Here is a 13,922-nt window from a genome sequence, read left to right as displayed (position 1 = left end):
CCTGCTGTGTGTTCATGAGCCTTGCAGGACGTGCCTGGCTTCAGTTTCGGGGTGTCGGGGGTGGGGGAGTATCTGTGTTTGTGTCCTGGCTCTGTGTGTGTCTCCCGCTCTGGATGGGTGTTGGGGAGCAGGGGGGATGTTCAGGAGGCTGGGTGTGTCTGTCACGCTGGTTGGGCCCGCGTCTCACCGCATAGCTGGCCTGAGTTTCCAAGAGGGTCTTCGGGTCCCAGGCTGTGTGGGTGGAGGGTGGGCAGGGACCCCGGGAGGCCAGGCCGGGGGCGGGGGAGCTCAGGGCTGGCCCCGGGGCGGAGCGAGCCGCCCAGGGCTGGGGGCGGGGCTGTCCGGCAGTCTCACTTCAGCGAAGTTGGCGGCGCGGAGGCTGGCCCCGGACGCGCCAGGAGCCCAGGGAAGGAGGGAGGAGGGAGGAGGGAGGAGGAAGGGTCGCGGCCGGCCGCCATGGGGCCGGGGCCCCGGGGCCGCCGCCGCCGTCGCCTGATGTCGCCGCCGCCACCCCTGCCGTCCGTGCGGACGCTGCCCTTATTGCTACTGCTAGCGGGGCCGGGGGCTGCAGGTGAGGGGCCGGGACCTGGCGGGCGGGATGGGGTGAGTGGGTGGGGGAAGGGTAAGAACGGAGTGCAAGGCCTCCCCGAGTCTGGGGCTGGCGGGCCTGGGAACCAAGGACCAGAGCGCAGAGACAGGGAGCGCAGGAGCCCGGGGACTGTGTAGCAGTCCCGGGGGGCAGGGACCCAGACGCGGAGGCTGGCCCCGGACGCGCCAGGAGCCCAGGGAAGGAGGGAGGAGGGAGGAGGGAGGAGGAAGGGTCGCGGCCGGCCGCCATGGGGCCGGGGCCCCGGGGCCGCCGCCGCCGTCGCCTGATGTCGCCGCCGCCACCCCTGCCGTCCGTGCGGACGCTGCCCTTATTGCTACTGCTAGCGGGGCCGGGGGCTGCAGGTGAGGGGCCGGGACCTGGCGGGCGGGATGGGGTGAGTGGGTGGGGGAAGGGTAAGAACGGAGTGCAAGGCCTCCCCGAGTCTGGGGCTGGCGGGCCTGGGAACCAAGGACCAGAGCGCAGAGACAGGGAGCGCAGGAGCCCGGGGACTGTGTAGCAGTCCCGGGGGGCAGGGACCCAGAATTGGGAGTGGGAGCGAGGCAGGACCCCAGAAGCCCGAGGAACTGGGGCCCAGGGGAGATCTGAGCTGGGAATGAAGGGACACAGGAGCCCAGGACTGGGAGCTCGAGGTGCGGGGATCAAGATTAGCGCGGGGGGGGTGTGTGGGTGCGGGGGCGTGGGTAACCAAGAATCTGGGGCTCTCTCACAACCTACGCCCGTCTGGAGTCCTGGGAAGGTCACGATTGGAACCCAAGTACCCCCACGTCGGGGACCCCTCGCACAAAAGCCCCCCACCCCACCCCGAGCAGGGCTGGCCGGGCGGGGGGCGGGGAGGTGGCGCGAAGTTCTCGGAGCTCTAAACTCGGAGAAAACTTCCCAGGCCGGAGCGCGGCAAGACCCGGACCCGGACCCAGAGCTGGAGCTGGAGCCAGAGCTGCGCCCGCGCCCCTTCCCCCGCCCGCGGCCCAGCTCCCGCCCCTGGCTGCCGGGACCGGACGGCCTCGGGACCCCGTCCCCGCCTTGGGAAGGGAGGGGAGGGCAGGGGGCTCGAGCCCACGTGCTCCTCTCCGGCTCCGGCGCCCCCTCCCCGCAGCCCGAGCCCCTACCCAGCCTGCCGGGGGGCCCCGCCCCTCCCCCTCCCCACTCTCCCCTCCCCCGCCCGGGACAATGGCCGCGCCGTCTAGACACCCCCTCCCCCCGGCCAGCCTCGCGCTTTCTTTGCCAGACAAAGCGGGACGGTGGCGGGGCCCGGGCCGGGGCTGCAGGGGCGCACCCCGTAAAGGGAGGCCTGGCCGGCAGGGAAGGGATGATGCGGGCCGAGTGGCCCTGGCCCTGGGTCTCTCGACCCTAACGTGGGGCTCAGCACTGGGAGGGGTGGGGGCTGCGGGAGGAAACGGGCCTCCCCAGCTCAGCTCCAGGGTCGATGGGGCAGGACCAGGCAGGAGCAGCCGCCCCCCCGCGAGGCCAGCGCACACCCACATGGCCTGTCACACATTCACAGGACACACAGTCTTGGGTCGCACATGCAGAGATGCGGACGTGCGTGTGCGCACACACGCACAGAGTACACCTGCAGAGGAATACACTCAGCTCACACAAGGCACAGACATACACAGCTCACATGTGTTCACACTCGCATGCACATACAGTGACACATGTTCACACATACCCTGCACCACCAGCCCAAGACCTCGCACACACTCAGATGCACATAGATGCAAGGACATGCCTACACCCAGCTCACAGATGCAGACAGACGGTCACATCCAACCCATACACAGACACACCCAGGCACACACAGACATACAGCTCTATACCCAGGTACATAGTTCACATACATGGACACACAAAAAGTTTCAGTCTATAAACATCTCTACATCCATGCAGGTCACGCAAACACACATGTGGCTCACAGGGCCCACAGCTCAGCAGGACCCATGGCTTGTGTCATGTGGCCCCCAGTGTGAGTTCACAAACACCCACAGGCTCCTGTCTGGGTAATAGTGTCCTGTCTGCTTGTCCCTTGAGGAAGGGGACAGAAGGCCTGTTTGGTGCATTCCCATGTTCAGCTTAATTTGTTCTATCTCTCCCTTTTTATCTGTCTCTGTCCATCTCTATCTCCTTCTCTCTGTGTCTGCCTGCTTCTAGTTTCCTCTTTTATGTCTGTCTCTGTTTTTCTCATATTCCTCTTCCTCTCCCTTTCTCTCTCTCTCTCTCTCTCTCTCTCTCTCTCTCTCTCTCATACATGCACACACAGGCACACAGCAGCCCCACACCTGCTGGCACACACAATTCTCCACTAGCTCACACCCCGCTACGCCCCTGACCCATCTGACAGGACAGTTCGACTGAGCCACACCCCAGAGGGACACAGCCCTCAGGGATGGCGACGCTGGACAGGGCAGCCCACATCTTGTGCCAGCTGCCCCTCCCTTCAATACAAACCCTATCCCTGCAACACCCAATGCTGGAGGCACATGGAGTACATGCCTTGGCATCTCTCCCCAGACCTAGCACACAGGCCTGCCCAGCTGGAGTAGATGCCCAACATCAGGGGAAGGAAGACCCATATGCCCCTAGGACTCCCCGCCACTGCCCCCTCCACAACCCCAGGATCTGGCACACAGTCCCAGACCTCCCTTCAACACTCAGCAGCACCCTCACTTCCTGCCTTAGCACCCCCCCCCCCATTCTGGCAGCTTCTGAGAGCCCACATCTGGCATAAGTCGGCCCCTCCTCCTGCCCGCCCCTGCCTTGTGGTTCCCAGGGCTTGAGCTGGCAGGGACAGCTGCAGCCCTAACAGCTGGGGCCAGGGCGGGGGGCCGTGGGAACTGTGGATGGGGGGCTCCCGGCACTCGCAGAGACACCCCCAGCCTGGCGCAGCTGTTGCCTGGGGGAGGAAAGGAGGGAGTCTCACTCTGGGCTGGGGTTCCTGGGTGCCTTCCTGACACCCCCACCTTCCTTCACCCCTACCCAGCGCCCCCTTGCCTGGATGGAAGCCCGTGTGCGAATGGAGGTCGCTGCACCCAGCTGCCCTCCCGGGAGGCTGCCTGCCTGTGAGTGCCTGGCTCTGAGCCATCAGTGGGCCCTGTCCGGGGAGGCGGTCTGTCTTCTCCCCCTGCCTCTGTGTTCATCAGAGATGCTTCTACCACTTCCTACATGTGTGTGGCTTGGGCAACCCCTTGTTTCCCCACTGAATGCAGCAGAGTTAGGAGTAGAGGCTCTGGAATCTGCCTGGCCTGGGTTCAAATCCCACATCATGTTGCTGATGGCCTGAGACTTAAAACTCTTTAAGCCCCAGTGTCCCAGTCTGGAAAATGGGCCCACCAACGCCAACTTCACAGAATTCTCTGCTGCCTGAGGTCTTGTGTAAATCCCCTGATGGACAGGTAGTTATTCAATCAACAAATTTTCAGGCACTAGTGACAGTGGCTTGGTAGTAGTGGGTACAGCATCTGCACGTTCCCACATCTCAAGATTCAGTGGTGGGGACACAAGAGCCCTGATCTGCCACTTTCTTGCTGTGTGACCTTGAACGAGTCACTTCCCCTCCCTGAACCTCATTGATCTGTGACACAGGGTGCTTCTCCCTGGCTTGTGACCAGAAGGGGCCCCCAGAATGCAATGTTGGATAATTCAAGGAAAGACAGAGGGTTGGGGGAGCAGGGCAGGGCCTGGGAAATTGCTGGGCAGAGGCAGACAGAACTCAGTTTGAATTCTGGGCTCAAAGCAAGTGCTTTGAGCTCTCTGTGCCTTAGTTTTTGCATCTGGAAAATGGGGCAATAATAGTTCCCTCCTTTATGGGTTGATTGTAAAGATTGAGACCCTTCATATGGTGAAATCAGCATAGTGTTGGGCATACAGTAAATGCTTAATAAATGGGATTATCATTATTAATAATGGTAGGGACACAGGAAATAGGTGCCATAAGGTGGAACCTCTCAAGGTTATGGGGACATGCTTGGTTCCTTTCTATAATATTATCATTAGTAAAAGCAGCTCACCCAGTAGCCGTTCATCGATTCATTAATGTATCCATTTATTCAGCAACATGTGTGCCAGGTCCAAGCTGGGTGGTCTGGGTTGACATTAGAGCCCCTTTGAAGTTACACACGCACTTTGGAGCACCACTGTGGCTCACCTGGGTGGGGGTCTTAGCCTGGTTGAGCGGGTTCCTCGGGTTGGGACGGTGGGAGTCGGGGGTAAAGTGGGACCTTACCTAGAGCTACTCACCTGGGAGGCGGAGCCGCGTGGCCGGGCGCCTGCGTTTGGAGCTCCGCGCCTGGAATGCTGCCGACAGGTGAAGGCGCCCGCGGCTGCCCCGCCCCCCGACAGGTGAATCACCGGCGCGCGCGGCGGCCCGGAGCCCGGATCGCCCGGAGTGGAGAGAGCTCAGTCCCCAGACCTGGGCCGCGGAAAGCACTCCCCACGCCCCCCACCCCCAGTCACCTTCAAGGTTCCAAATACTCGTGTCCTTTCGGGGTCGCCCCAATCTGTCACCCCTCCATGGATCCCCCAACTGTCCCCTTCAAAGTAGGCTCTCAAACCCTTGTCCCTATCTCTTAGTGCTCGCCTCCCCAGCCAGTCCACCCCGCCAAGTCCGTGCTCCCCCCCAACACACACACACCCCTGCCCCCGCCCGTCTCCCGCAAAGCACAGGCGGTTGGGCGGGGCGCGGGCGAAGCTGGAACCAGCCAGACCGGTCGGCAGGGGCGCGGGTGCAGAGCGTGGGAACTCGCCCGGGGCGCCGGGAGGGGGCCGCGCGGCCACGCCCTGCCTGACGTGGGCGGGGGGCGGTGCGCAGGTCTCCGCGCCCGGAGCAGCACTTCCGCTCCCGGCTTGCTGTCTTGGCTGCAGTCCTTGTCCTGAGGGCCCTGGGAGAGGGCGCTTGGGAGCTGGGTTCTCCCCTTCTTGCACCATCTGCACCCGGCCGTGCCCCGACTTGTTTCAGTGGCGGCCGGGGTGAGGGGATCTTGTGGGTGACGCTAAAGACTGAGTCAGCTACTTAAGTTTAGCCCCGAGCGACCTGCACAAGCCAGAGGAGGAACCGGCGCGAGGGGTGGGTAGCGTCAGGGGCCGGGCCTGGACCCTCTTGTCTCTCCAAGCCCCTCCCTCTGACCCCACCGTCTGGAAGTTTCTGGTCTTAAGACCAACCCCCATATTTACCCGCACATTCAAGGTTGCCTTGGTGGGTTTGGAGGGGGCTGCAGGCTGAAGGACCTTCCTCCAACAAGAGGGCGCCAGCGTTGGTGGCCACCTCCTCCCCGCAACGGAAGGAAGGGTTGTATGTGCCCCCAGGAAAGGAGTTGAGGATTGGTGGGGGTTCTCCTGCCTGTCCATGTGAGAGTCCATATTCGTGAATGAGGCTATGGGTTGGTATCTGAGTATTTGCCAGGGCAACACATCGTGTTGGTGTGTCCTTCTGTGTATCTGTGTATATTTTGGGATCTGTCTGTGTGTGCCTGGGAATCTGAGACTGCATTCCGCGTTTCCTCTACTCTTCCCCACACAGCCCCATGACCCCCTCCCTCACTGTGAAAATGTATTTGCCTTTTCCCCACCCCCATCACTCTATCCTCCTTACCCTGTGTCTTAGTTTCCTGTGGCTACTGTAACAAGTTACCACAAACTGAGTGGTTGAAACCGACAGAAATTTATTCTCGCAGTTCTGGAGGCCAGAAGTCTGAAATCAAGGTATTGGCAGTCACAGTCTCTCCAAAGGCTTTGGCGGAGAGTCCTTCCTTCCCTCTTCCAGCTTCTAGAACCTCCAGGTGTTCCTCCAGTCTCTTCACATGGCCTTCTCTTTCTCTCAAATCTCCCTTTGCCTTTTACTTGTAAGTAAGGACAGTTGTCACTCAATTTTGGGCCCACCTGGATAATCCAGGATGATCTCATCTTGACGTCCATCATTTAATTACATCACTAATTACATCTCTTTTTCCAAATAAGGTCACAGTCACAGGTTCTGGGACATGGACATAACTTTTCTGGGGCCACCACTCAACCCACTACATCTTTTGGCCCTCACCACCGCCCCACCCCGGCATGTTGTTTATTAATTCATTATTTGTATATCTTCTCTTTGCCGGACCTGGCTGTGAACATCAAGAGGGTAGGGACCACTTTAATTGTGTTTGCTGCTGTATTCCTATTGCTAAGAACATAGTAGGTGCTCAGGGAATATTTGTTGCATGGATGAATGAGTGTGCGTGCTTGTTTGCTTGTGTGTTGCTTGTCTTTCTTGTGCATAGCTCTGTGTTTGGGGCTGTCCTGCCCTCACTTTCCCCACCAAGCCATTTCTGCCCACAGGTGCCCACCAGGCTGGGTGGGTGAACGGTGTCAGCTGGAAGACCCCTGCCATTCCGGCCCCTGTGCTGGCCATGGTGTCTGCCAGAGCTCGGTGGTGGCAGGCGCCGCCCGGTTCTCCTGCCGCTGCCCCCGTGGCTTCCGAGGTAAGGGAGGGTCTGGAAGGGAGCCTGAGGCAGGCGAGGGTGTGGTCAGCCCAGGCTCACCCTTTCTGGTTCCGCGCAGGCCCTGACTGCTCCCTGCCAGACCCCTGCCTCAGCAGCCCCTGTGCCCATGGTGCCCGCTGCTCGGTGGGGTCCGATGGCCGCTACGTCTGCTCCTGCCCACCTGGCTACCAGGGCCGCAGCTGCCGAAGCGACGTGGATGAGTGCCGGATGGGCGGACCCTGCCGCCACGGCGGCACCTGTGTCAACACACCTGGCTCCTTCCGCTGCCAGTGCCCAGCTGGCTACACAGGGCCACTGTGTGAGAGCCCCTCGGTGGCCTGTGCCCCCTCGCCGTGCCGTAACGGGGGCACCTGCAGGCAGAGCGGCGACCTCACCTACGACTGTGCCTGCCTTCCTGGTGAGGGAGCTGTACCTAAGCGAGGCAGCAGAGGTGGGGGGACAGCAGGCCAGCCTGGCAATGACCATCCTTGCTTCCTCCCGCCATGCTAGGGTTCGAGGGCCAGAACTGTGAAGTGAATGTGGACGACTGTCCAGGGCACCGATGTCTAAATGGGGGCACGTGTGTGGATGGTGTCAACACCTACAACTGCCAGTGCCCTCCTGAGTGGACAGGTGAGCAGGGGGGCTAGAGGGAAGACCTTGGGTGGGCACGCACCAGGTGACTAGACTGGTGCATCTGTGTGCCACAGGCCAGTTCTGTACGGAGGACGTGGACGAGTGTCAGCTGCAGCCCAACGCTTGCCACAATGGGGGCACTTGCTTCAACACACTGGGTGGCCACAGCTGTGTGTGTGTCAATGGCTGGACAGGCGAGAGCTGCAGTCAGAATATTGATGACTGTGCCACGGCCGTGTGCTTCCATGGGGCCACCTGCCATGACCGCGTGGCCTCCTTCTACTGTGCCTGCCCCATGGGCAAAACTGGTGAGTGGCTGTTTTCCCTGTAGGCAGCAGGGAGCCATTGATGGTTCTTGAGTAGAGGCAAGGATGGAGTCTGACTTGAGTATTAGAATGATTATGCTGGAAGCTAGATTTGGGGTGAAGGATAAGCCTGGGAGAGGCCTGGGAGGACGCTGGCAAACAGTCCAGGGCAAAACCCATGGGAATTTAGAGCTAAACTGTGACTGAGAAAGAGAGGGGAAAAAGTCCAAAGGGAAGTGGCAAAGGTCAGAGAAGGTGTTTGGGATGGGGACTTGGAAATGGAGGGAAGGGTATGTCAGACAGAGGGTACTGCAGAAGCAAAGACTGGATGGTAGGACCTTTTTATAATCAGAAAAAGAATCAATAGATTTAAAAACAATATGTGGATGTTTCCAACTTCAATGGTTCAGAAAAAAAGATAGATAAATCTTAACAATAGTTGAATCTAGGTGGTGGGTATATGAATAAACTTTTTTGTATGTCTGAACTTTTCATAATAAGTGATTGGGGGAAAATAGCTACTAAATACAATGCTGGTTAGTAAAAACAAAAAACAACACAAAACCATATTTGGGGGTGTGGGAGCTTTGGGCAGAGCTGGGGGGGATATCTGCCCTTGACCTCTACCTACTCCTTCCCAGGACTTCTGTGTCATCTGGATGATGCCTGCGTCAGCAACCCCTGTCACGAGGACGCTATCTGCGACACGAACCCGGTGAACGGCAGGGCCATCTGCACCTGTCCACCTGGCTTCACAGGCGGGGCTTGTGACCAGGATGTGGATGAGTGTTCCATCGGTGAGGGGGCGCTGTCTGAGAGTAGGGAAGGAGGGGAGAGGCTGTTGTCAGCTGCCCACACCTACACCCGCTGTGACTCCTGCGCAGGTGCCAACCCTTGTGAGCACCTGGGCCGGTGCGTGAACACACAGGGCTCATTCCTATGCCAGTGCGGCCGTGGCTACACTGGTCCGCGTTGCGAGACCGATGTCAATGAGTGCCTCTCCGGCCCCTGCCGAAACCAGGCCACGTGCCTCGACCGTATAGGCCAGTTTACCTGCATCTGCATGGCAGGTGTGTAGTGGGCGTGGCTGGGGCGGGGCCTGAGGTGGGGAGGCGGGGTGAGAAAAGCCTCAGGCAGGGCCGGGAGGAGAGGGAGCTGGGACTGTGAGGCTGAAGCCTGGGATGAGGTGGAGGCGGAGCCAGAGCAGAATCTTGTGCAAGGTTGCAGGCATGGTCAAGTGGAGTCGGTGGAACCTCAGATGGGCTGGGAGTGGAGTCTGGACACTATGGGGTGGCAATGACATGAGGGCAGGACCACGGTCTGGAGTGATCAAGGCGGGGCCTGCAGGCAGAAATGCACTGATGCCGGGGGTGGGATTGAGGCTGGGCACAAGGCTATGGTGGGCCCTGAGGCTGGGACCTGGGGACAAGACGTAGTCTGAGGACTGGAGAGGGCAAGGGCTGGTCTGAAGGCAAGGACCACATGGAGTCTCATAAGCCTTGAACCAGTTGGGGCCACAGCTGAATGAAGGTCCAGCCTGAGTGTAAAAACTGAATCTAGGGTTGGGAGGCGGCAAGGCCAAGGCTCAGGGGAACTGTCTGTAAGTGGGAAGGGGGTATGGTATGTCCCCCCTTGCTCTCCCTTCAGACCAGAAGCTAACCCCCATTGCCCTAATCCCCTTCCCTCTACCCCCAGGCTTCACAGGCACTTATTGCGAGGTGGACATGGACGAGTGTCAGAGCAGCCCGTGTGTCAACGGCGGGGTCTGCAAGGACAGAGTCAATGGCTTCAGCTGCACCTGCCCCTCGGGTGAGGAATCTGGGCCAGGGAGCCTGAAAAAGACGAGTCTCTGAAGGGGCAAAGGCTCCAGGATGGGAGCTTATAAGACCGTGTTAGTGGTTACCTATCATAACAGAAACCACCTTATGGAAAACACTGAAATTAATTTAAAACGAAGTAAATGGACTCCCCACCCAAACAAGGCAGCTCTGGTGAGGGGTGATTGCTCTGACCCTATCTGGCCCTCTGTTCCTCCCACATCCCCCACTCCAGGCTTCAGCGGGGCTATGTGTCAGCTGGACGTGGATGAATGTGCCAGCACACCCTGCCGGAATGGAGCCAAGTGCGTGGACCAGCCGGATGGCTATGAGTGCCGCTGCGCAGAGGGTGAGGGAGGGCCAGTGACAAGTTGGCAAGAATCTGGAGGCGGGGCTAGTGGGGGAAAGGGCCAATAATTACCTTGGGGAAAAGTTGGGGGCAGGGCTGCAGCAAGGCAGGACCTCAGCAGGGCCAATGAAAGAGCCAGGAGGCGGAGCCAATGATGGACACGAGCAGAGGTAAGGCTGGGGGTGAGGCCAAAGGGTCTAGCAGGATAGGTGTGCACTTAACTGGAGGGGTGGGGTCCGACCCCCTACATCCCCAGGCACCTCCCATGTGTCCCCATTTCCAGTGGAGGGTGAGGCAAATCAGGGCTGATAATGTAAGGATTGGAAGCAGGGTCACGCTAGGGGTGGGATTTAACTGCGGTGGGGTCCTGGCCAGGGACGAGTCTTGGAGCTTGTAGCTGGATGGAATGGAGCTACATTCAGGGGCAGGGCCTGAACTGAGCCCGCCTCCTGTTGGCTCGATGGGCTGGGCCTGAGGTAGAGCTGAGCCAGAATTGGGCAGAAGCCTCGGCTGTGGGCAGGACCTTGGCCAGTGGGCGGAGCCTGACCCTCTGTCCCCGCAGGCTTCGAGGGCACGGTGTGTGAGCACAACGTGGATGACTGCTCGCCAGACCCATGCCACCATGGGCGCTGTGTGGATGGCATCGCCAGTTTCTCGTGCGCCTGTGCCCCGGGCTACACCGGCACGCGCTGTGAAAGCCAGGTGGATGAGTGCCGAAGCCAGCCCTGCCGCCACGGTGGCAAATGCCTAGACCTGGTGGACAAATACCTCTGCCGCTGCCCTCCCGGCACCACAGGTGGGGCCGGGGGCTGGGCTGGGGCAGAAACAGTACATCTGGTAGGACACAGAGGGTTCGGGAATGGTGCTCCTGGTAGGGCACAGTGGTGGCAATCCCTGTCCTGTTCCCCTTCCCCAGGTGTCAACTGTGAGGTGAACATTGATGATTGTGCTAGCAACCCCTGCACCTTTGGAATCTGCCGGGACAGCATCAACCGCTATGACTGTGTCTGCCAGCCTGGCTTCACAGGTGGGCAAGTGGCTGCCGTGGAATGGAGGTCTTTATAGGGTGAGGGTGAAATCACCCATCTTTCTTGGCCAGGTTTTGCCCCTCTCTTTGCACACTCTAGTCCAACGAGATTGTCCACGCTTTGCCCTGAGACAGCGCTTTCTCTCATTGGCGTGTTATCCCCATATTAGCTCAAGATTATCCTGGAACACACAGGAAGGTGTTGAGACTCAGGGATTGAGGTGTTTCGGCGTGGGGCCAGGGTAACCCTTGGTGGAAATGAAAGTGATTTCATATAAGTTTGGGGACAAGGATGATTTGGGGCAAGGTATCTCTGGGTTGAGGAGGTGGGTATCCTAATTTGCACAAGAGATGATGTGTTGTGAAACAAATGAGATTGTCCTTGCTCAAGGGTGTGGCTCTGCTAAATGGGGCAAGGTTGTCCCTCCCCGGTAGGCTCGGCTATCCTCGTTCTGGGACGAGGTTGTCTGCCTGCTCCCCAGGGCCTCTCTGCAACGTGGAGATCAACGAGTGTGCGTCCAGCCCATGCGGTGAGGGGGGCTCCTGCGTGGATGGTGAAAATGGCTTCCAATGCCTCTGCCCACCTGGCTCCCTGCCCCCGCTCTGTCTTCCCCCAAGCCATCCCTGCGCCCAAGAACCCTGCAGTCATGGCGTCTGCCACGACGCGCCTGGAGGGTGAGGCCTCTCCCCATCCCCTGATCCCCACTGCTTCCCTGCCCTCCTGCCAGCCCTGACTGCCTCCCCCTTCAGGTTCCGCTGCGTGTGTGAGCTTGGCTGGAGTGGCCCTCAGTGCAGTCAGAGCCTCGCTCGAGATGCCTGTGAATCCCATCCCTGCTGGGCAGGCGGCACCTGCACCAGTGATGGAACGGGCTTCCGCTGTACCTGTCCCCCTGGTGTCCAGGGTGCGTGTCCCCACTTTCCCTCCCCAGGGCTGCCTCCTCCCTTCTTCCTTCTCATTTCCCTTCTGTTCCATTCTCCCTTCCTTCTCTGCATTTATACACCGCCCCCCCCCCACTTTTTTTCCTCTCCCATCCCTACCCAGGAGCTTGGGAAGTGGGTATCAAGGTGGGGACCTTGGTGGGGGAGATGGGAAAATGGAATCTCTCAAGACTGTCTCACTCTAACTGCCCACTACAGGCCGTCAGTGTGAGCTGCTGTCCCCCTGCACCCCAAATCCCTGTGAGCATGGGGGCTACTGTGAGTCTGCCCCTGGCCAGCTGGCTGTCTGCTCCTGCCCCCCTGGTTGGCAAGGTACATCAGCTGCTTCTTCCTTTTCCTCTCCCTCATCTCCTTTGCAACCTGCTCCATACTGGGTGATGCTGGGGACCCAGAGAGGGAGTCACTCCTGGCCCTGCCTTTTAGGGGAGCTTCCTTCTGGGAAGAAACAGAGCTAGACACAGACACTTGCAGCCTATGTGGTCAGTTCAGAGGAAGAGGAAGGGCTATGGGGTTGGGGAAGCTAGGAATCAGGCTGAGAGTTTTGGGGACAGCCTGGAGGAGCAGACCGCAGTCACAGAATGCATTCACCACCCTCTGAAACAAGGAGAAGGCAGTTCTGGAACAGTGTGTGCAAATTGCCCAGAGGCAAACTGTTCTTGCCTTCATCCATCTCAGCCTTCAGTTTCCTCCTGAGTGCCAGGTACCCTCAGACCCTACCCTGCGCCTTCTAACCCGGTGTGTTATTTTACTCCCCACCCCCAGGCTCACGATGTCAGCAGGATGTGGATGAGTGTGCTGGCCCCTCACCCTGTGGTCCCCATGGTACCTGCACCAACCTGGCAGGGAGTTTCAGCTGTACCTGCCACGAGGGCTATAGTGGCCCTTCCTGTGATCAGGACATCGATGACTGTGACCCCAGTGAGTTCAGGGGAGCTCTTGGTGGGGGGGGTGCTGACCTAGGGAACAGGTTCATCAAGCCCCTGATGTGCCTAGCACTGTGTTTTCATTTCATCTTCACAGTTATCTTACTTTCCCCATTTTGCTCATGAAAACTGAGGCCCCAAAGAGGTTAAGTGACTTGCCCAAGGTCATGCAGCAAGTAGAGGGATGAGCTGGGAGAGGACTCTGAAGCCTATATAGATTGCCTCTGGCAGCAAGCAAGTTAGGATTGTGTGTAAAGTATGAGATAACAGGCCCCTCGTGAGTCTCCAGGAGCACTGTTCAATGGACAAATAATGCAAGCCACATATGAATTAAATTTTTTTTCTAATAGCCACATTAAAAAGTAAACAAACAAAAACAGGTTTATTTAACCTAATACATAAAACCTAATATATAAAAATATTATCATTTCAGTATAATTTGAGATATTTTACATTCTTTTTTTTTTCATACTGAGTCTTCACAATCTGAAATCTGGTGTCTGTTTTATGCTTACAGTACATCTCAAATTGGACCAGCCACATGTCAAGGGCTCAAGAGCCACATGTGGTCAGTGGCCACTTTACTGGCTAGCCCAGGTCTGGAGGAGACCTCCTGTGCTGAGCCCAGGACTTAAGCAGACACAACTAGTACTTGGCAGCTCATAGGGACCTTTTTTTGGCTTCTCCAACCCCTCCCCACTTCCACATGGGCGAGGTTTCCAGATAAGGGAGGGGGTGAGGCCACAGAGGGGACAGAGTTTGATCCCCCTGGCCAAATGTGCCCCTCCCAATTAAGCCTGGTTTTCTCCTAATTCCCCTCTACACAAGACATGGCCAGGTCAGGCTGGAATGACAGGGGGCGAG

At 58.7% G+C, this 13,922-nt stretch overlaps 1 protein-coding gene across 4 annotated transcripts in view; it reads left to right on the top strand.

The window, feature by feature from the left end:
• Positions 1 to 823: 823 nt before the first annotated feature.
• NOTCH3 (notch receptor 3) overlaps positions 824 to 13,922 on the top strand; it is a 34,606-nt gene continuing 21,507 nt past the window's right edge. For 3 of the 4 annotated variants that reach the window (XM_055080482.1, XM_024134308.3, XM_028498884.2), the window contains exons 1-16: positions 824 to 951; positions 3,588 to 3,666; positions 6,920 to 7,062; positions 7,142 to 7,480; positions 7,573 to 7,695; positions 7,773 to 8,006; positions 8,645 to 8,800; positions 8,888 to 9,073; positions 9,699 to 9,812; positions 10,056 to 10,169; positions 10,732 to 10,965; positions 11,086 to 11,196; positions 11,679 to 11,871; positions 11,947 to 12,098; positions 12,334 to 12,447; positions 12,898 to 13,053. In XM_055080482.1, coding sequence (XP_054936457.1) covers positions 837 to 951; positions 3,588 to 3,666; positions 6,920 to 7,062; positions 7,142 to 7,480; positions 7,573 to 7,695; positions 7,773 to 8,006; positions 8,645 to 8,800; positions 8,888 to 9,073; positions 9,699 to 9,812; positions 10,056 to 10,169; positions 10,732 to 10,965; positions 11,086 to 11,196; positions 11,679 to 11,871; positions 11,947 to 12,098; positions 12,334 to 12,447; positions 12,898 to 13,053 — 2,563 coding nt within the window. In that variant the 5' untranslated portion in view covers positions 824 to 836. The remainder of the gene's footprint in view (positions 952 to 3,587; positions 3,667 to 6,919; positions 7,063 to 7,141; positions 7,481 to 7,572; positions 7,696 to 7,772; positions 8,007 to 8,644; positions 8,801 to 8,887; positions 9,074 to 9,698; positions 9,813 to 10,055; positions 10,170 to 10,731; positions 10,966 to 11,085; positions 11,197 to 11,678; positions 11,872 to 11,946; positions 12,099 to 12,333; positions 12,448 to 12,897; positions 13,054 to 13,922) is intronic. The other variant, XM_055080483.1, reaches the window with a different exon arrangement.

This window comes from Physeter macrocephalus, chromosome 2 (assembly GCF_002837175.3).
Source record: "Physeter macrocephalus isolate SW-GA chromosome 2, ASM283717v5, whole genome shotgun sequence".
Classification (NCBI taxonomy): domain Eukaryota; kingdom Metazoa; phylum Chordata; class Mammalia; order Artiodactyla; family Physeteridae; genus Physeter; species Physeter macrocephalus.
Note: the sequence above shows the minus strand (reverse complement) of the source record. Positions and strands in the feature narration are given on the sequence as shown.